Genomic DNA, 20,579 nt, shown 5'->3' on the forward strand with positions numbered 1-20,579 from the left:
TTGTTGTACGTTTTCGCAATATTAACATGGTCAGGTCCAAATGTTTTCGTTTGAACTTCTAACGCTCGTTCACAAAAACTTTTTGCTTTTTCGTACTCTCCCATATTATTGTAAACCGAACCCAGATTGTTGTACGTTGTCGCAATATTAACATGGTCAGGTCCAAATGTTTTCGTTTCAATTTCTATCGCTCGTTCATAAAAATCTTTTGCTTTTTCGTACTCTCCCATATCATCGTAAACCGAACCCAGATTGTTGTACGTTGTCGCAATATCAACATGGTCAGGTCCAAATGTTTTTGTTTGAATTTTCATCGCTCGTTCATGACAGTCTTTTGCTTTTTCGTACTCTCCCATATGCTCGTAAACCAAACCCAAATTGTTGTACGTTGTCGCAATATTAACATGGTCAGGTCCAAATGTTTTTGTTTGAATTTCTATCGCTCGTTCAAAAAAACTTTTTGCTTTTTCGTACTCTCCTATTTTACTGTAAACCGAACCCAGATTGTTGTACGTTTTCGCAATATTAGCATGGTCAGGTAGAAATGCTTTCGTTTCAATTTCTATCGCTCGTTCATAAAAATGTTTTGCTATTTCGTACTCTCCCATATTATCGTAAACCAAACCCAGATCGCTGTACGTTGTCGCAATATTAACATGGTCAGGTCCAGATAATTTCGTTTCAATTTCTATCGCTCGTTCATAAAAATGTTTTGCTATTTCGTACTCTCCCATACTGTTGTAAACCAAACCCAGATTGTTGTACGCTGGCGCATGGTCAGGTCCAAATGTTTTTGTTTGAATTTCCATTGCTCGCTCGAGAAAATCTTTAGCTTTTTCATATTCTTTATTCTTCCAAAGCACTGAACCCATCTCGTTGTACGAATGTGAAACATCAATATGATCAACACCTAACACTTTAGTTTGAATTTCTGTTATTTCATAAAGTACTTTAGTTGCAAGTTTATAGTTGAAAAATCTTTCCAAAACATCTACAAAATATTTGGCAAATTTCCAATTTCTTTCATCAAGTTTTCGTTTTCTAATGAAAAAAAAGAATGATTTTTTATCGATCAACTTATTCAGGAAATGTTGAAATGATGAATTTTTTATGAATTTGATTAGATGAGGAATTATTTTGATTTCATCTTCTCTGTCTTTGAAATAATTTAGTGCCCAAGCAACTTGACAGGCAAGATCAGCTGCAGACTTTTTAGAATTAGTTTTGTTTTGTTTACATCCAAAGGTCTGCGATGAATAATTTATGATGGTTTCGTGTACAACGCTGTGCAGGCGGATGTCATTGTTTTCCGTTTGAAGGAATAAAGAACAATGCTTTAATTGAAGACAGACATCTTCTGCAGATTTTGTGGATCAATGCTTTTAATAAATTGTATTATAACATCTTGTGGTAAGGGATCGAAAGATATTATTGAGAAAAGTTTAAAACATGTTCCAACAAGATGGATTCTTCAGCATTTTTTGTACTGCTAACATAACAGTTTTCATTCCTAAGTAAGATGTGTTTATTTTTGAAAATTGGCATCCATGTTCTGTCGCTCTCCTTCATTCAACTTATCAAAATATTTCTCCCACGTGAATGTCGGATTTACACTTTTACTCTACCTACGTAGGAAGCAGCATTTGCCAGGAACAACGGTTGACGATCTAATTTGTCTGATAAATCCTTTAAAAATTTTTCATCTTTATTATGAATATCAGAAAAGACAGATAGAAGTTCTCGACATTCTTCATTGTTCATACCATGACTAACTGAAATGTGTTTATTTAGATTTCCATCTGGTGGTATAGCATCTGTATTTTGGACAGTTACTATAATTTGACCATTTTTCCAGCTATGATCACCAACTTGAGGTAATAATGGATAAATTTTATGAAGTTCAGCCACGTTATCTACAACAATCCACCATGTTTGCCAAGATTTCAGTTGTTGTGTCAGCAATAATTGAAAATCTTTAATTTTGTCTTCGCTGCTTTTTGCTTCTTTTGAGATATTTTCAATGACAGTTTTATCATTGCTTAATCGTTTACAAAGTTCAGCGTAAGTTTTCAAAAGAGAGTCGATATCTTTTCCTTCGAGTGTCATCACAAATGTTGTTTTATTTTCCCAGTCAAACAAGTTATACATTTCTTTACAAACTTGTCTAGCTAATTCAGATTTACCACTGCCAGGATTACCAGAAATATAGTAATATGTTAGTTCATTATTGTTAGTACTGCGCAAGTTATTGAGATCTGCTGTGACTTGATTAAGTAATTTTGTACGTTTAACCACATCGTGATTTGGTTTGCAAGGAAGTTTTTGAAAAGAATTAAATGTGTTTCGTTGACATTTGATTTTATTAATTTCAGTGAATGAAAATGCTAGATCTTTAAATGACTTTTCAATATCACAAAGCATTGTTTGAAATTCGTCATCAGCAACGTTTCCTTTTTTTTCATGGATGAAGTTGTTTCTGATAACACGAAGTTTATCCACAGCAGCCTTAGATTTTGGGTTAAGTTTTGTTCCAACTGAGTTGGAAAACAATATTGCTGCAAACAATGTTGTACAATCCCACTTACTGGTGTCACCATCATGAAATTTTGACAGAATGTGTTTGTCATGAGGTTTAGGTTTCTTTTTTGTTTTTTCAATATTGAACAACTTCATACCACTGACGTTTGTATTTTCCCATTCTCCGTGGGATTTTTTGTAATGAGTGTTCCATTCTTGAATAAAAAGATCAACAAGTTTCTTTTCAACAACATCTGTAAGTATTTCTTGCAGATACGAATTATTAATTTTTTCTCTTGACTGCATCTAAAGGTCATAAGTTATTAATATCAACATAAATTGGTTCTTTAATTAGAGTTTATAGACAACTAAAATTGTTGAAGATCAAACATAGCTACGTAATGTTACAGTTTTACTTGTACGTGTAAATGAGTATCAAGGATGGCAGCTGAAAACACGCAATTGGACATTTATTTTTCCTGCATTTAGGCATTTGGCTACATTTTGGTAGTGGCGTCGCCAGGATTTTGCGAATGGAAAGGCACAAAAATTGTTCCAGGTCAGTCACTAGCGAAATGGCGCTAAAAATTGCTTCTGCACTGGGAAATTTTTGAAATATTTATAACAACATGAATAGTTTCAATTTTTTAACTTCCCAGTTTAACTACATGTTTGTAAATGATGATTGTCCAGGTTAATAAAGTCCTGAGAAGGACTGTTTTTGTTGTTGTTGACTGACGTTTCAACAACCTTAGCGGTAGTCATCTTCAGAGTCAAATGAGGAGTAAACGTAAGGTTAGCCGTATTTGTTATCTGGTTCTTAAGTCATTGTATTGTGTGTACAGGAAATGTGTATTGTCATTGTAATGAAAATCTAGAAATAACAAAAAAGCTCAAAAAATTTGTCTTATATTATGTTGAGTCATGCTAATAAACCACAGAAAAATGTTAAGGAAATAGTATGTGCGTAGTTTGGTTTATCAATGTATCCGTTTTCACACGGCTAACTGCCAAGGAACAGTTATTGACGTTAGTTAAATTTCCTTATATACAATATATAGCTTAAATAGAGGAACTATTCCGAACAATAATAATATTTGTTATTTGTAATAAAGACTATAAGTACTGCTCTGTAAAATAATAAAAATAAGTTCGATCATTAAGTTCACTCGTGGTTGTTACTTAAGGTATAGAGTATATTACGAAAAGAGATATGGCGAGTAACTCGAGCTCGACAGGTTATGGGCCCAGAAGAGGTTTGCTTTTCGATGGAAGAGAAAGCAAATACGAGTTTGGAAAAAAAATTCTTGGGCTATATGCGTCTTCAAAAAGTCTACGACGTATTTATCGAATGAGCAAGTGAGAGAGAAGAACCAGCAGCTTCAAAACTGGCTGACGCTTTTGCAGAGTTGGTCCAATGTCTGGACGACAGAAGTTTGTCTCTTGTGATTTGGGAGGCAAAAGACAATGGATAAAGAGCTTTAGAAATCCTCAGACATCACTATCAAGGCAGAGGAAAACCTCGCACCATCGCTCTTTACACGGAACTTACTTCGCTGAAGAAAAGTGACGACGAGACTGTCACAGATTACATATTGCGAGCGGAACGATCGGCAACAGTCTTAAGAGAAGCCGAGGAGATAATAAGTGGTGCACTACTCATTGCAATGGTTTTAAAGGGTCTGCCAAGCACGTACGACGTCTTTGCTAACGTAACAGTTCAAAGGGAAAGACAAATGACATTTACGGAATTTAAAAACTCGTTACGAAGTCATGAAGAAAATATCAAACCATTGTCACCGAAAGCTGAGGTAGGTGACAACGTTATGTATGCGAAACCAAAATTTGACGGAAATTGTTTCAAATGTAGAAGAAAGGGACACAAAAGCTCACAATGACGAGTGAAGGGGAATAAATGGTGCTCCATATGCAAGACCAAGACCCACGACACGAAAGATTGCCGAAAGACGAAAGTAACGTTCAAGTCAGCTAAAGACGAGCAGCGCTGTGACAGTGAACGGCAACACTCCTTTTTATTCGTGTCAAAGGATGAAGAAGAGAACGCTGAAACAGACGTTAAGGATATGGATCAAGCGAATTTATCTCTACTGGTGGACACAGGAGCTACAAGTCACATTATTAACGATAAGTCAAAAATTTATAGATTTTGATAGTAAATTTGATAGTAAAGCACATGTTATTGAATTAGCAGATAGTCCAGCATATCTACTATACTACCCTAACATTAACAAGTTAGAGCGTGTAAGATGCGTTAAGTTCTTCAGGGAGGGTAGCAGGGAACTGCCAGAACTAGATGATGAAGAACTTGCACCTCAGATAGCAAAATTGCATGAAAGAAACCCCAAAATAACTAACGAAGACATTAGTGCTCCAGAGACATCTAGAGAATCAAGATACACCACTATAATAAGAAGTAAACCTAAATATCTTGACAAATATGCGACAGAAGAAGTTTCAGGGGAGGATACTGTCTCATATACCGTAGATTATTGCTATAGAGTATCCAACATCCAAACGACCTATTCCCAAGCAATAAGCTCCAATAAAAGAGTAAAATGGCAAAAAGCCATGAATGATGAAATGAAAGCCTTAATTGACAATGATACGTTTAAACTTGTTACACCTCCAAAAAATAGAGACATAGTGGGGGGGAAATAGGTTTACACCGTAAAAGTAGGGCAACATGAAGAAGAGACCCATGAAGCCCGTTATGTAGCAAAACGATACTCGCAGACTCCCGGTATTGACTACAACGAAACTTTTCCGCCAACTGCAAGCATGAGTTCTATCCGTGTATTGCTTCAACACGCTGTTCAAAACAACATGTTATTGCATCAGATGGATGTAAAAACAGCTTATCTTAACGTCCCAATGGACTGCGAAATTTATATGCATCAACCCGAAGAATATGAGGAAGTAGATAAAAATAGTGAAAAATTAGTGTACAGGTTGAAAAAATCTTTGTATGGATTAAAACAAAGTGGAAAGAATTGGAATAACGTATTGCATGAACACTTAATCTGGAAAACTTTCAAGCAATCATTAGTCGACCTAAGCGTTTACACGCGATTTGAAGGAAAAGATGTTACTATTCTAATAGTATGGGTAGATGATATTATCATTGCTGCAAACAATGACACATTAATGCAGAGTGTCAAGAAAATCTTAAGCGACCATTTTAAGATGAAGGATTTAGGAATATTGTCCTGGTTCTTAGGGACTGAATTCAAATGCTCAGAAAATTAAATAAAAATTAGTCAAAGGCAATATTTTATTAAGTTACTAACAAAATTTTGCATGTCGGAGTGTAAACCCAAACCCACTCCATCATCTTCCGATACAAATAAAATGTCGCATGATCAATCGCTTCAGTTAGAAGATCCGAGTCTTTACAGACAAATTGTCGGTAGTCTTATATATGTTATGACAGGAACTAGACCTGATCTGTGCTTTATTGTAACATAGCTGTCTCAAAAGATGGCAAAACCGACAAAAGCAAACCTAATAGAGGCCAAGCATGTTCTTTGATACTTTAAGGATACAATAGATCAGACAATTACATTTAGAAAATGTGAAAGTGTTTTAAAATTTATTGTTTTTTCTCATTCTGATTGGGCTGGCGATGTGGATGACAGGCATAGTATTTCAGGTTACGGTTTCAGGTTTAGTGAGAACGGTGGTTTGGTTTCTTGGAGGAGTAAGAAGCAATCTACAGTTGCTTTGTTAACTTGTGAGGCTGAGTATATGGCATTGACCGAAGCTATTCAGGAAGCAAATTGTTTGAAACAGTTGTGTGTTGATTTGCGTATTTGTAAGGAAGGCGAGTGTGTTTTGTTGAATGTTGACAATCAGGGCGCAATTAACTTAGCAAAGAACCGTATGTACCACAAAAGGTCTAAGCATATACATATTATATATCACTTTATCAGAAGTGAAATAACTTAAATAAAGGTTGGTAAAATAGAAATTATGTATGAAGACATGAAAATGTGGCTGATATATTTACAAAATCTGTACGTAAAATTAAATTAAGTAGATTCAAAACATTTATAACTGGTAAATAGGTATTAATTTGTTAATTTAGTTAATGAGCAAGTGGGGGTGTTGAGTCATGCTCATAAACCACAGAAACATGTTAAGGAAATAGTATGTGCGTAGTTTGGTTTACCAATGTATCCGTTCAAACAGGGCTAACAGCCAAGGAACAGTTATTGACGTTAATTAAATTTCCTTATGTACTATATATAGCTTAAATAGAGGAACTATTCCGAACAATAATAATATTTGTTATTTGTAATAAAGACTATAAATACTGCTCTGTAAAATAAGAAAAAATGGATCAGTTGGATCATAAAGGAATACCGAGCATATTACGAAAAGAGATATGGCGATAAACTAGAACTCAACACATTTACACCAACAAAACAGTACCACGTGTCTGTTTCCTACAAATAAATTGGGTGTGGCAAAGGCCCCCTAGAAGTTTGAGTGACAGTCGGGCATTTGAGCTTAACTCCATGGTGTCGTTTGCATAGGCAATTAATAAAAAGCTAAAATGACGTCTACTGAATTAGGTTATATGAAAGAGAGAGAGAGCATGAAGGAAAAGGCTTATATAAAGGGCCATAGCTCACCTGCAATCTACGTACTATATGAAGAAAAAATTCTTTTTGATAAAAGCCATGTTATATAAAATTAAAATTATTGCACATAATATGCATAACTGAAATTCTGTGACATGTCATAATTTTGTATCATCTTGTTGATTGTTTAGCCCTGCCGTACCAATGATATTTGAAAAGACTAGTGAAATTAATTGTTGGTGATAATGCAATAGTCTGTATTTTGAAATGATAAATCATCCAATGTGTTATTGAATAAATCCTAACATAATCGCCAGATGTATCAATATAAAACATATGAAGCGCGAATTCCACCACGAAAATGACATTCAGGTTTTTTATAACAAATATAACAAAATTCTAGACATAAGAACAAGCAATGACACTCTGATAGGTGAACTTTATAATCAACATACCTTAACAAATTTAGGAAGATTAAAGATAACGCAACCATCTACATGATGTCTTTGCTTTTTCTTAATAAAGAAATTAGAATGTTCAATAAATGCTTGAGTTTAGTCACCTGCTGTTTTTATTGTAAAATATTGAATTCTGTTCATAACAGCGAGACGATAAAATGAGATGGGAAAATTTTAAATTTTAGCTATGACTGATGAGAATACAAGAAGGGATGATTTATAAATTTTACAACAAATTATGTTTCAGTTAAATTTGATAAACCTTATACACAGTTTACATATATTTATTTGAATTATTGAAATGTTCTGGAAACTAAACTATTAACAAACGCAAAGTTGAGTCAGCCAGACAAAATATGTAGTACCATTTTTACCAATAAGATAGCTCAAAAAAATTAAGATTATAAACAACAACTTTTCCAATAATTATTTTTGACGACTGATACTAGGAAAGAGGGTTAATTTTCTCACATCTCAGTAATCAGAGATACTTCAATACTGATAGCGTTTGGACTTGACAGTTCATCATGCAAAGTTTTGTCATTTTGTAAACTTTTGACACAAACAAATATTTTAAATAGTCTATCTTACAACAAGTTGAACAATTATAGACCAGAAAAAAAATCACGTGTACTATCACGTGAAGAAGTAAGTTTTTTTCCAAGTGGGCGCAATTTCTAAAGACATAGCTAGCAAAACGTTTTTCATGTCATCATCTGTGTTAGGAATAAGATAAATAGATAGATGACTATATGAATGAGAAAAAAATTCTTCTTGAAAAAGCCATGTTAGATAAAATTAAAATTATTGCACATAATGATATGTATAACTGCAATTCTGTGACGTGTCATAATTTTGATTTATATTTTTGATTTTTTAGCCCTGCCGTACCAATGATATTTGAAAAGACTAATTCAAATAATTGTTGGGACAATGGAAGAAAGGTCAGTATTTTGAAATGATAAATTATCCAATGTGTTATTGGGAAAATCCCACCAAAATTAACAGACGTATCAATATAAAACATATGAAATGCGAATTTCACCACGAAAAGGAAAATTTAGGTTTTTTATGATAAATATAACGAAATTCTAGACATAAAAACCAACAATGACACTATGATAGGTGAACTTTAAAATCAACTTACCTTAACAAATTCAGAAAGATTGAAGACGACGCAACCAACTACATAATGTCTTTGCTTTTGCTTGATAATAAAGAAATTGTTCACTAAATGTTAACTTATAATCACCTGCTGTTTCTATTGTAAAATATTGAATTCTGTTCATAACAGCGAGACGATAAAAAAAGAAAATCTTATATGTGCACAAAAATTTTAGGTACCATGTAAAACTAAGTACACGCCTAAGAAACGACCAATCACAACACAACACGTTTCTTTGACTTGAAAAAATTTTTTAACATTAACTCAAACTGTCAATGATTCATTTAAATCTCTACAATCTTACAAACGCAAAGAATATTTGCCAAAAGTGAAATATATATTTAACTATTTTTGATAACAATTTCAGGTGAATGTGATTTTTGATGTTCGTGTTAGGAGAGAACTTTCTCTTTGATTGAAGTGTGAAATGTAAACGACATTAATGTGTTTATGCAAAATATGTGACCTAAATGTACATCTTTTTATAAAGTTTCCGTTTTGCTAATGTTAATTCTTTGCTTTATTTTAGACATGAACATTTTTCTTTAAATTACACACGAACGTCAAGTTGCATCATATTAAGCATTATTGAATTACCTTTTAACTAAGATTTCTTTGGTTACTTTAAGTGCTCATAATATATGCTAAAAATCTTAAGCAATCAATCAATCCATAGTTAACTAAAGAAAAACTATATTGATAATAGTTGCACTAAACACTAATGTTGTAAATGTTTTGGTTAAATTGAACACTAAACAATCATAGTAGGGTTTTACATTGATTTACATATCCAAATTCCTCAAAGATGTTTAAAATCTGTTATGTTTTACGTTGATGGAGCTAAATATGTTGAACTTGAGATTTAGATAAAAAGTAATAAAAGAATAAAAACGGTTTTTTTAATTCTTCAAAAGACCATAACAAAAAAAAACTACAGTACATAATAAACATGCATAACTGAAATTCTCTGACGTTTCTTCATTTTGACTGAACACGTTAATTTTGTAACTTTGCTGTATTAATATAATTTAAAATAAACGATTGGAGTAAAATGGTATTGATGTGAAAAAAGCCGTATTTTCCACGTGTAATGTATCCAAAATTAATTTGTGTTTGAAAATCCCACCAAAATGAAGAAAATTTATCCATATAAAACATACGTGGCACTAATTTATAAGTTATATTTAACTACAATATTCGTGACATCAAAACAAAACAATTGACACATGGAAACGAAACATTAAATCATAAGGTTAAAATACACTATTACATAAAGGCGAGTAAACTTTAAAATCAACATACCTTCACAATTTCAGAAAGATTAAAAACGACGCAACCGACTACATGATATCTCAGGTGCGGCGTTCTAGTCGATTCTGTGGAATAATTTAAATGATTTACGTTTCGGGTCACGTGATATATGTTACCCCTACCCCTACGAAAAAGGCTCCTACAATATACCGGAAGAAAAACCCCTTTCCTTTTACCAACCAAACAATTCCTCAACAATTTTATTGTATAAATACTATAAACAATTTTAACCAGAAGCTGAAGCAGTTGCTAATTAGTCTCGAAATCTTTATACAACAACGATGGAGATGTAGGGAATTTTCAGTATTTTCTGATTAAATACGATATGTATAGTTTCAAAACTTATTTTTATTTAAGACTTTTTATAATTCAAATTTTCGACAATTTTCATTTTCAGATGGATGATAAAAGTTTTTACAAACTTTTACTTTGCCAGACGTCATTTCAATGTAGAGTGCATCTGTGGAATCTTTATTTCTTAACTGTAAATCGTGTTAAGTCCTTTAAGAGACATGTTAGTAGAGGAAGAGATACTAAAATAGAATAGGATAAACCTATGTGTTTCTTGCCCTTTGTTACATGTCTAGCATGTGAGGAGTTTTTTCTTCATAATTTCACAGCCTTTACGTGGAATCCATAATTGTTTAATATGTGATTTTTTAATCTCACGTAAATAACACATTTATTAACATTTATTTCTTATAGAACAAATGTGAAAGGTTTTAAAGTTTCAATGGATCATAATGGATCATAATGGATCGCCATTTCCACTATTCTGTTCAGAATCACCCTCCATTACGGTCAGAATCATGCATGTTGCATTATTTATTAGTTTGCTGTCCTTATAGCGATTGTTTTTGAAAACGAATAAAGTTGGAAGATGTCGTACTGTTCATCCTGCTCATAAAAAATCGTGAAGTTTTTGAATTCTGTGGTAAAACTGTAAAAGTTTGCCTTGATTTAATTTTGTGTTTGACATCCTATCATTAAGCAACGAATTTTTTATTGCATGAATTTGTTCAAAGATATTTGCTACGGAGATAAACCACTGAATATTTATGCATCTCGTTGGAAAATTTAGCCTGAGACACAGAAAATAATAGCGAATAATTTCCTTTGTAAACATTTTTCACTCCTCCTCCCCCCTCCCCAAATTAACGTTCTGGTTATTGTCTTGGATTGGTGAAAATACAAAGTTTGATGCTAGTGCTGCTTTTTCCTGTTTATATTTTACTGTAGAAATGAACTCTTCTTATATTTGATACTTGGTTTGCCAATAGTGTCTCTTTATACGTTGGTAGTGGTAGACAAAAACATCAAAGGTTCCTACACAAGTGGACCTTCTGTTAAGATATCTATTCTGTGATGTGATCATAAATTATGTTAATGTTATATGAAGTATCCCACATGTCACATGACCATGAATATGAGCATTTAATATACACGACAAGTTTTTTTAAAATAGACATGTTTCGACATCTCATGATAAGTGATACAAGGTTTATATAAAAGTAATATGATACATAAATTAGAACAATAAAAAGGAAATAAGATAATATAATGATGAGCGTCCGAGAGTATTATAAACTAAATATTGTATTGAATTTAAAAACTTGAACATTAAGGTCAGGGTTAGTTTTGTTAATTTGGAGTGCTTCTTTGATTTTAAGGGTGAATGAGGTGTCAGCAGTGTTGACGATTTTAAAGCAAGAGAGTGAATAGTTGGTTTTACATGAGTGAGATTTAAGAAGGTGTCGGTAGATATGAGAGTTTTTGTTTGTTGTGGTTATGTTCCCGATTCTGGTGGATAAATGGCGAGAAGTTTCGCCAATGTATCGGGAATTACATCCCGCGCAATCAAATTCATATACCACCATAGATTTAATTGAATCAGGGATTGGGTCTTTGAATGAGAAAAAGTTTTTGATTTTGAATGATGTGAAAATTAGTCGAATGTCAATATCTGTACAGAAGCGTTTCATGTTTGTAAGTCTGCGTTGTGTGTGTCTTGAGTAATGTCCGATGTATGGTAGTTTGAAGTATAGAGTTGTTATTTTGGAATTTTCATTTGTCTTGGTTGTGATCGTCGTGTCAGGAGTTTCGGTGTCTAGTTTTAGGTTGTTGCTTTGTTTGTTGTCGAGATATCGTTTTACAGTTCTGTTAATAAAGTGTAGTGGGAAAGAGTTTCGTAAAAAAGTGCATGTGATGTTTTTTATGTCTCGTTGAAAGCCATTGTTCGTATTGTTAAGTTTGTATGCTCTGTCGATTAGTGTGCGTATAAGTACGGTTTTGTATGAAAGTGGTGTGAAACCACTATTCACCCTCTTGCTTTAAAATCATCGACACTGCCGACACTTCATTCACCCTTAAAATCAGAGAAGCACTCCACATTAACAAAACTAACCCTGACCTCAATGTTCAAGTTTTTAAATTCAATACAATATTTAGTTTATAATACGCTCGGACGCTCCTCATTAATTTATCTTATTTCCTTTTTATTGTTGTAATTTAAGTATCATATTACTTTTATATAAACCTTACTTTTATACTGAAGATGGCATCATGAGATGTCGAAACATGTCTATTTTCAAAAAAGTTGTCGTTTATATTAAATGTGTATTGGAAATCAAATTCGTGTAATAAAAATTAATGCCCCACATAAAGTTCTGATTAGAGCCATAGAAATAGACCAAAAATATTGTAAAATTGAATTTATTGTAACGTTTAGTCTTTACTCAAGACATCTTCAGACAAATAATAAATAGGATGTTAAGACAAGATATTATATTTACAAGAAGGTGTTAAATTACTACTAAAGGAGGCGGTGTCAAATGGATTATATGATAAGGAAGTTAGGAAGTAAAATAAAGAGAAATTAAAAGAGGTTAAGTTGAATGGAGTTTCCTTGCACGTTAAGTAAAGGCTTGTATTTACTGATTAGAAGGCTTTCATGAATGGAGAGTTCATATGTATCGTTGGAAGAGGAGATTATTTTAAAGTCGTCTAAGTTGGGGGTGTGTCCAGTTGCGTTAATGTGAGCAAGAATGCTTGATGATGCAGGGTGAGAAACTTGGTTGCCTGTAAGGGGGGATATTCTCAAGTGTTCCGAAAATCTGGTGTGTAGATGACGTGTGGTTTGACCCACATACGAGGCGTTGCAGCTTCGACACTTGAATAAATAGACTACACCAGATCTCAGAGGTTTGGGAATTTTGTCCTTAAAGGGGAAGAAAGAAGAGATACGTTGAGAAGGGCGGAAAACAAATTTAATGGATATGTGTGGGAGGGCTGCAGCACAAAGGCTATTGATTTGTGTGCGAATTTGAAGGGAGTGTATGCCGGTGAAAGGAAGACAGAAATAGATAGGCATTTTGTGAGCAGTCAAGACAGGTGGTTTAGGGGCAAAGGTGTTGTTAAGAAAGCGACGTGTGATTTGGTCAATTATACGTGAAGGAAAACCGTTTTTGGTGAGTGACTTTCTGGTAAATTCGAGTTGTGTATGAAAATTTTCGTAAGTAGAACAAAGGTTGAAGATGCGGTGACCACACGTCATCTACACACCAGATTTTCGGAGCACTTGGGAATATCCCCCCTTACAGGCAACCAAGTTTCCCACCCTGCTTTATCAAGCATCTTTGCTCACATTAACGCAACTGAAAACACCCCCAACTTAGACGACTTTAAAGTAATCTCCTCTTCTAACGATTCTTGTGAACTCTCCATTCATGAGAGCCTTCTAATCAATAAATACAAGCTTTTAATTAACGTGCAAGGAAACTCCATTCCACTTAACCTCTTTTAATTTCTCTTTATTTTACTTCCTAACTTCCTTATCATATAATCCATTTGACCCCGCCTCCTTTACCAGTAATTTAACACCTTTTTGTAAATATAATATCTTGTCTTAACATCCTATATATTATTTGTCTGAAGATGTCTTGAGTAAAGACGAAACGTTACAATAAATTCAATTTTACTATATTTTTGGTCTATTTCTATGGCTCTAATCAAAACTTTATGTTGGGCATTAATTTTTATTACACGTTTCATAAAGCACATTATACACGACAAGTTTTTTTAAAATAGACATGTTTCGACATCTCATGATGCCATCTTCAGTATGAGTGAAATAATAAGTGATACAAGATTTATATAAAAGTAATATGATACATAAATTACAACAATAAAACGAAATAAGATAAACTAATAGGGAGCGTCCGAACGTATTATAAATTCAATACAATATTTAGTTTATAATACGCTCGGACGCTCACCATTAATATATCTTATTTCCTTTTTATTATTGTAATTTATGTATCATATTACTTTTATATAAACCCTGTATCACTTATTATTTCACTGAAGATGGCATCATGAGATGTCGAAACATGTCTATTTTAAAAAAACTTGTCGTGTATATTAAATGCGCATTAGCAATAGTGCTTTTACGAAATTATCCATGAATATCATATTTCCTCTACTACCTCGTGACCATGCACATGATGTGTATCGATGTAGAACATTACTATTATATAGTAGAAATTTATTTCTTTTTATTATTATATAAAGATATATGAAAGTTAACAAGTTGATTTTCCAAACTTGATTCGAGCTAGCTCCAAATCTCACCAAAATCAACAAATTTATCTTTATAAAACATTTACATACGTACATAGAGCGAAGTAGAATAATTTACAGAAAAACAAAATAATCGATAAATGGACATGAAACATTAAATCACAAAATCAAAATACAATATAACAACGAAAGGTAAAGTTTAAAATCAACATACCTTCACAAATTCAAAAAGATTACAAGACACAACCAACTACATTATATCTCAGGAGCGGCGTTCTTGTCGATTCTGTGGAATAATTTAAATGATTTACGTTTCCGGTCACGTGAGATATGTTACCCTACCCCTAGGAAAAAGGCTCCTACAATATACCGGAAGAAAAACCCCTTTCGTTTTACTAACCAAACATATCACCCCCATTCGTCTTATGAGACATGGCTAAAAGCCGGTAAAGTACGGGTACAAAACGTCGGCAGATAGTCTTGGGAGATACATACGTTGTACTTTGGTCGTTTAACTTATGTTATTGTGTCATTGGTAATATCGATAATATTTTCTCATTTGTGATTTTCTTGCTGGTAATTTTTAAAGATGCCAAGGTACACCAAATAACGGCCTTATAGCTGTTAGACTTTTCAACATTTATTTTCATTTTATAGATTTTTATGATAATTTTGTAGGAGCAATAAAAGGTTTAAAGCAACTGTAGCTGTCACATATCATGATGAGGATGGCCATGTTGAGAGAGAGGAGGTGCATTTGTCAGAATTGGTTACTGAGGATCATAGATGAAGCTGTTCTTTTAACAGTCCTGATAATTGTGGTGCATTGGAAGGCCATGAACTGGGAATGGAACAAGATAACAGTGATCTTGAAAGTGATGTTCACCTTGATTGTGAAGAATCATCTTCTTATTACCAGAAAGTTGAAAGAAGACAAAAAGCATGGGAAAATTTGTGACATTCAATTATAAAGAATACATTTCAGTTTGCTGGCAAAAATTGGAGCAATCTGAAGTGTATTCATTGTGATAATGAAGCAAAGTTTAGGTGCAGCGATTGTGGTCCAATGGCAAAGTATTGTGAGAACTGTATGTTAAAGATGCACACAACCGTAAATATTTGTCATCATGTTGAAATATTTAAGGTAATCTTTATGAGCTAGATATTATAAAAGTGTTTACAGTTCACTCTCTCAACACTTGCAACAAAAAATGCAAAAATAAATTGAGAGTTTACATTGTGAAACATGCTACGAAGTACTAATCTAATATTTTTTATGAATGCAAGAAAGGGGATTGATTACAACTAATTTCTACGAGGTTATTCATTGCTTTGTAGGATGGCATGTTTTGGCCATATAAACTCATGAACATGCTGGTGTATGATTGTTCATGCCAAACAGCTTGTCACAAAAGAAGTGTTTCTGTTGTTGATGTTAAAGGTATGTTATATGTAAAATGTGCTGCAAAAGTTTTTCATTTTAGCTGGGATGGTTCAACACAATTATAATTTTGGATCTTTTTCAATTTTAGGCATTTTGTACTGTTGAGGTACAGTTTTGCTCATGCTCTCGAGAGTTTGTTCAACTTCTGCAATTTGGCCTTTGGGGTGGAACACCTACAAAACCAAGAATTGCATTTGCAATTGAGTTTTTGAATTGATTCATTCTGTGCAGATGGAATGCCAGGCATCAATAAAAGCATTTGTCAGTCATTTGAAGAGTTTAATCATAACCACATATTCTCTTCTTATGCAACACCAAAATGTATCCTGTCATTATAGATGCTTTTGAAGAATATAGGTAACTGCATGTAGGTCACTGATTTATTGCACTGCTGTACTCATATGAATTGCTGGGAAAGTTGCAGTCAATTTTATAGCCTAAGAATCTCATCTTAAGAGATGTATTTAATTGGAGGAAATCAAAATGCTAAAGTTTATGATGGGAAAGGATTTTTCCTCAAGTATTACTGTCTTGCACTGTATTTTGTTTATGTCATTTGTTTAAGAGTGCATAATTGCTTTCTTTGTGTCATTGTTTTTTTCAGAATTTACAGACATAAACTAAACATGTTGAGCTGTGTTATTCCTGAGCTTGATGAAGGAAATATCTGTCCTACTTGTCCCAAAGTGAGTATATTCAGATTACTTGTTTAACAATGACAATTTAGTAAAAGAACATTAGCAATGCTATCTCAAACACCTTTTTGACTGCATCATTTGCATCATTGAACTCAAATACATTGCATGATTTTATCCTTCACCATTTTATTGAAGACTGATGGTGTGACTTTGAGTCTCTTGATGCTCTATTTATTGGAAATTTTACAAGTTGTTGCTGTGTTTTCATTTTCTGGTAAAATCCCTTTTTGTAGTGTATTCCAAAACTGTGGTAATACATATGCCAGGTTAACAACATTATCTGAGATCCAACATCCAAGTACAATCCGTAAGTATGCGCTGTAATGTGTGGGATTGCTTTGGTATATTGATGGAATATTCTTTGTGGTTGGCTTAGAAAATGATAGCATGCTCTTGAAAAAGGCATAGTTATAGCTTGATATAGCCATCATAATCATTACAACCACGCCACAAACATTGCTACATGTTTGGAATGGATACGCTTTCGAACAATTGTCTGTGCACTTGTGTCCTCTTCTAACCTGGCATCTGCTATCAGGATCATGTGTCATTGTTACTGAGTAGTTGGCTATGCTGTCGCAAATATTATGTGCCTTGATGAATTTATCTAAAATGTGTAGAAGAGTGTTCGAAATTGCCAGCCTAATGAATCCCCATATGTAATGTTTTGTCATTAGTGTCTACATAGCAAAGTACCCAATGGTTTCGGGTGCAAATCATCTCCAAGGAATGTGTTGCCATTGCTTTTTTTACCAACATTTATGGCAAAACAGAATTTTGAAATTAATTCATATTTAGCATGGTGTTGGTCTGTTGTGGGTGGTTTTGTTCCATTGAGGTACACATAATATGTATCTTTTTTCTTTTGGTTTAGGTTTGTTGTCAACCAGCATATGTGGTCACTTGACACCGTTCTGTCAACACATAACCTGGACATCTCATTGGATGACATTCCTCGTTCTTTCATAATCTCACTATATGGGGTTCTGTACAAAAGCTTCTGAAAGGCTGTAATTGAAGCAGCTGATGGATGTTCCACCACCGTGTCTGGTTTGTTCAATGGTTGTGAAAACCAGGCAATTTCCTCTTCGACTTCTACTTGTATGCTTTTTAAGGTGTGAAATTTCTGCAGATTGGTGATGCAATTGATATCTAACCTTCCTTGTGATGTGTTGATACATGCTCCTTTGCTTGTACTTGATGCTTCAACTATTTTTCTCCATTGTTGCAACTGGTCCATACTTGGCATAGATGTTACATGGCAAGGATCAACAACTGAATCATCATCTGTACTGCAATTTACACCTTTGGTAAACCTTTTGCAACAAAGACTCAAAAGCCTGACCTCTAGTTAGCTTGCTCAGTACGGGCTCTATCTTTGTTGAAGCTTTTTTGAGAGACAAAACCTCCAAATAAATTATGTACATATAATTAACAAAACTAATTTCCACTTCTATATTATGAATTTTCAATGCAAGACTTTAATCCTATGTCATGTCAGGGCCTATATTCATGTTGCCTTGCACCCCCATCCCCATTGAACTACAAAGGTCTGAACTAAATAACCTAAATAACTGCATAAAATTTGCAAGTAGTGCAATGCAGTGGAAGTTCCGGGGTAAATCAGAATATGTTTATGCTTAGTAGCTTATTATAAATTTAAAATACTATAATAACAACACTGCTGATATTGTTATAATTATTACCAATTATTTCCAAAATATTGCCAATACGGCAGTTGTCAAGTAGTTTCATGTATTCTGACTTACTCTGCAGCGAAAGTAGTGTTTGCAATTCAGTTAATGTATGTGCATATGCTTAGTGTGATGAAGCAATTAAACTTGCAATACCTTCGTATTGTTATTCCACATACCGCTTTTCACGAATAATAAAGAACTTAAAACGTTAAGATATTTAGCTTTATTATAGAGCAATACAATGGAAGGAGAACAAGAAAGTTGACAATGCGCATACGATGATGTTTTTTTACAAAAAAGTTAAAGTGGGTAAAATCGTATTTCGCGGCAAGACGATAAAACAATTCGCGCGCGTAACGATGGTGACATTTAATATTTATCTTTCAGTTCACGTTTCACGTGACAAATTTCAATATGGTTTCTGTGCTCTGATCTCTCGATTTAGCTGCAAGTCCCAAATCATTGGTGTCTTATCAAAGTGATTCTTCTGATGAAGAGAGAAGTAATAATGTTAAATATAAAGAAGATGAAAAGTCAATCCAGAGAACTGTCAATATGGATGCTCTAAAATCTAAGTTTCTTTTAAGCAGTGCGCCAATTGTTGATGCTAAGGTAAAGTGTAATAGTTTTTATCCAAAGTCCTAACTAGGCAACTACCAACACCAAGGTTAAATCTGTGATACGATTTGCTATGCTTTAAAGGAAGGAATTGATTGGAGAAGACACATCGATCCTTCAATGAAAGAAGTTACATTTAATGCAAAGTATGACGAACTCTTTTCTGCTTCGGTACGTTAATAATTTAATCATTGTCACCATTTACATGCACATGGACAAAATCATGATTTTGAAGAAGTCTACTATTTTAGGTTGGACCACAAATCCATTTAAAACGAAGCAGCAAAGAGCACATAAAAATATGTTGTCTGGCTATGTTGAGCCAGCTCATATCAGTAAATTTCAATTTGATAATCAACTAAAAACATTCTCAAGTTACGGTAAGAGCAAAAGCAAGCATAGTTTGAGAAAAAATGTATTTGTTAATGAGTTATGTGTGATCTTTTTATTTTTAATAAATCACAGGTTATGCATTAGATCCAAGTGATGACACAGCTCACATTGAAGAGAAGTTAGTTACAATATATGTATATAATATTGTTACAATGTGCTTATAGCATAACTATGATATAGCATACATCTTCAACGATAGTCATGTTAGTGCAGGAACGCACATCTCTCCACAATTTTTATGTGTTTTACATTGTGGGGATGATTTGTTGTAGTGTAGATTGATACTAAAACCCAATGCAAACCAACTTTTTCATCCTTTATTAGTTTCTGGACTAACTTTTTATACATAATTCACAATATGTAGAGGGTATCAAACACTCCTACATCAAACATGTTCCTCAGTGAATGCATCAAATCTGAAATAGAATAATGCTAAAGTATTATATCACTCAATTACTTTGAAATGATTCAAGCTGATAAATGTTTATTTGAGTGGAATATGATGAATGTGCTTTGTCATGAAATTACCTTAAAAACATAATGTAGTACATGGCTCTTAATTATTAGTAAATACGCTTGGTAATGTTTTATGTTTATATCAATTGTTATCTATTAAGATTTGTTGGGGATGTTGAGAAAGCAAAGGATAGCAAGGGATTGACTGTGTTTGAAGCTACAAAACAGCCGGCGGGAAATAAGAGGTAGAGAGATGATAGGGGATATCCTGGTGTGGCTGATGGATACAAGGGTATGACTACTACAATAATCATAACTTTTGAAAGGTTGTCCTAATATCTCTTATTCTCTGTTATTCTTTAGGACCATGGAGTAAGTTTGTTGATGAAGAAACTATTGCTAAACCATCTGAGGTATTTCAGATACCCAAATAAAGAGTTTTATGAAGATATTTTTCAAATCAAACATTTATTTTTCTGACTTTTTACCTTGGTGAATACAGGAAGAGTCAACAATCCTTGAGGAGTATGAATTATCGAAGAAAAACAAATCAAAGAAAGTTGATATGAAACCTTCAGAAGAGAAATCCACATTACACAGTAAGTTAAAATTTTTATACTTTCTTGTAGTTTCCTAAACT

The 20,579-nt window shown here is 33.4% G+C and overlaps 3 protein-coding genes and 1 pseudogene across 3 annotated transcripts in view; 2 read left to right on the forward strand and 2 right to left on the reverse strand.

Annotated features, from left to right (window-relative positions):
* LOC124458344 overlaps positions 1-14,927 on the reverse strand; it is a 71,524-nt gene extending 56,597 nt beyond the window's left edge. The window contains exon 1 of the mRNA XM_047008376.1: positions 14,848-14,927. The gene's annotated coding sequence lies outside the window, so the exon portion shown is untranslated. The remainder of the gene's footprint in view (positions 1-14,847) is intronic.
* The window catches only part of LOC124456768, a 92,113-nt pseudogene that overhangs the window by 9,333 nt on the left and 62,201 nt on the right, over positions 1-20,579 (forward strand).
* On the reverse strand, positions 1,529-13,520 carry LOC124456762. The gene is made up of 2 exons (XM_047007107.1): positions 13,515-13,520; positions 1,529-2,823 (listed from the first exon to the last, which is right to left on the reverse strand). Exon 2 carries the CDS (start codon positions 2,821-2,823, stop codon positions 1,609-1,611), a length of 1,215 nt encoding a protein of 404 aa, XP_046863063.1. The 5' UTR covers positions 13,515-13,520; the 3' UTR covers positions 1,529-1,608.
* Positions 16,485-20,315, forward strand: LOC124458348. Its single transcript, XM_047008379.1, has 6 exons — positions 16,485-16,597; positions 16,682-16,763; positions 16,911-17,025; positions 19,556-19,601; positions 20,101-20,184; positions 20,303-20,315. Exons 1-6 carry the CDS (start codon positions 16,536-16,538, stop codon positions 20,313-20,315), a joined length of 402 nt encoding a protein of 133 aa, XP_046864335.1. The 5' UTR covers positions 16,485-16,535.

Source organism: Xenia sp. Carnegie-2017, unplaced genomic scaffold (genome assembly GCF_021976095.1).
Source record: "Xenia sp. Carnegie-2017 unplaced genomic scaffold, XeniaSp_v1 HiC_scaffold_6, whole genome shotgun sequence".
Lineage (NCBI taxonomy): Eukaryota > Metazoa > Cnidaria > Anthozoa > Malacalcyonacea > Xeniidae > Xenia > Xenia sp. Carnegie-2017.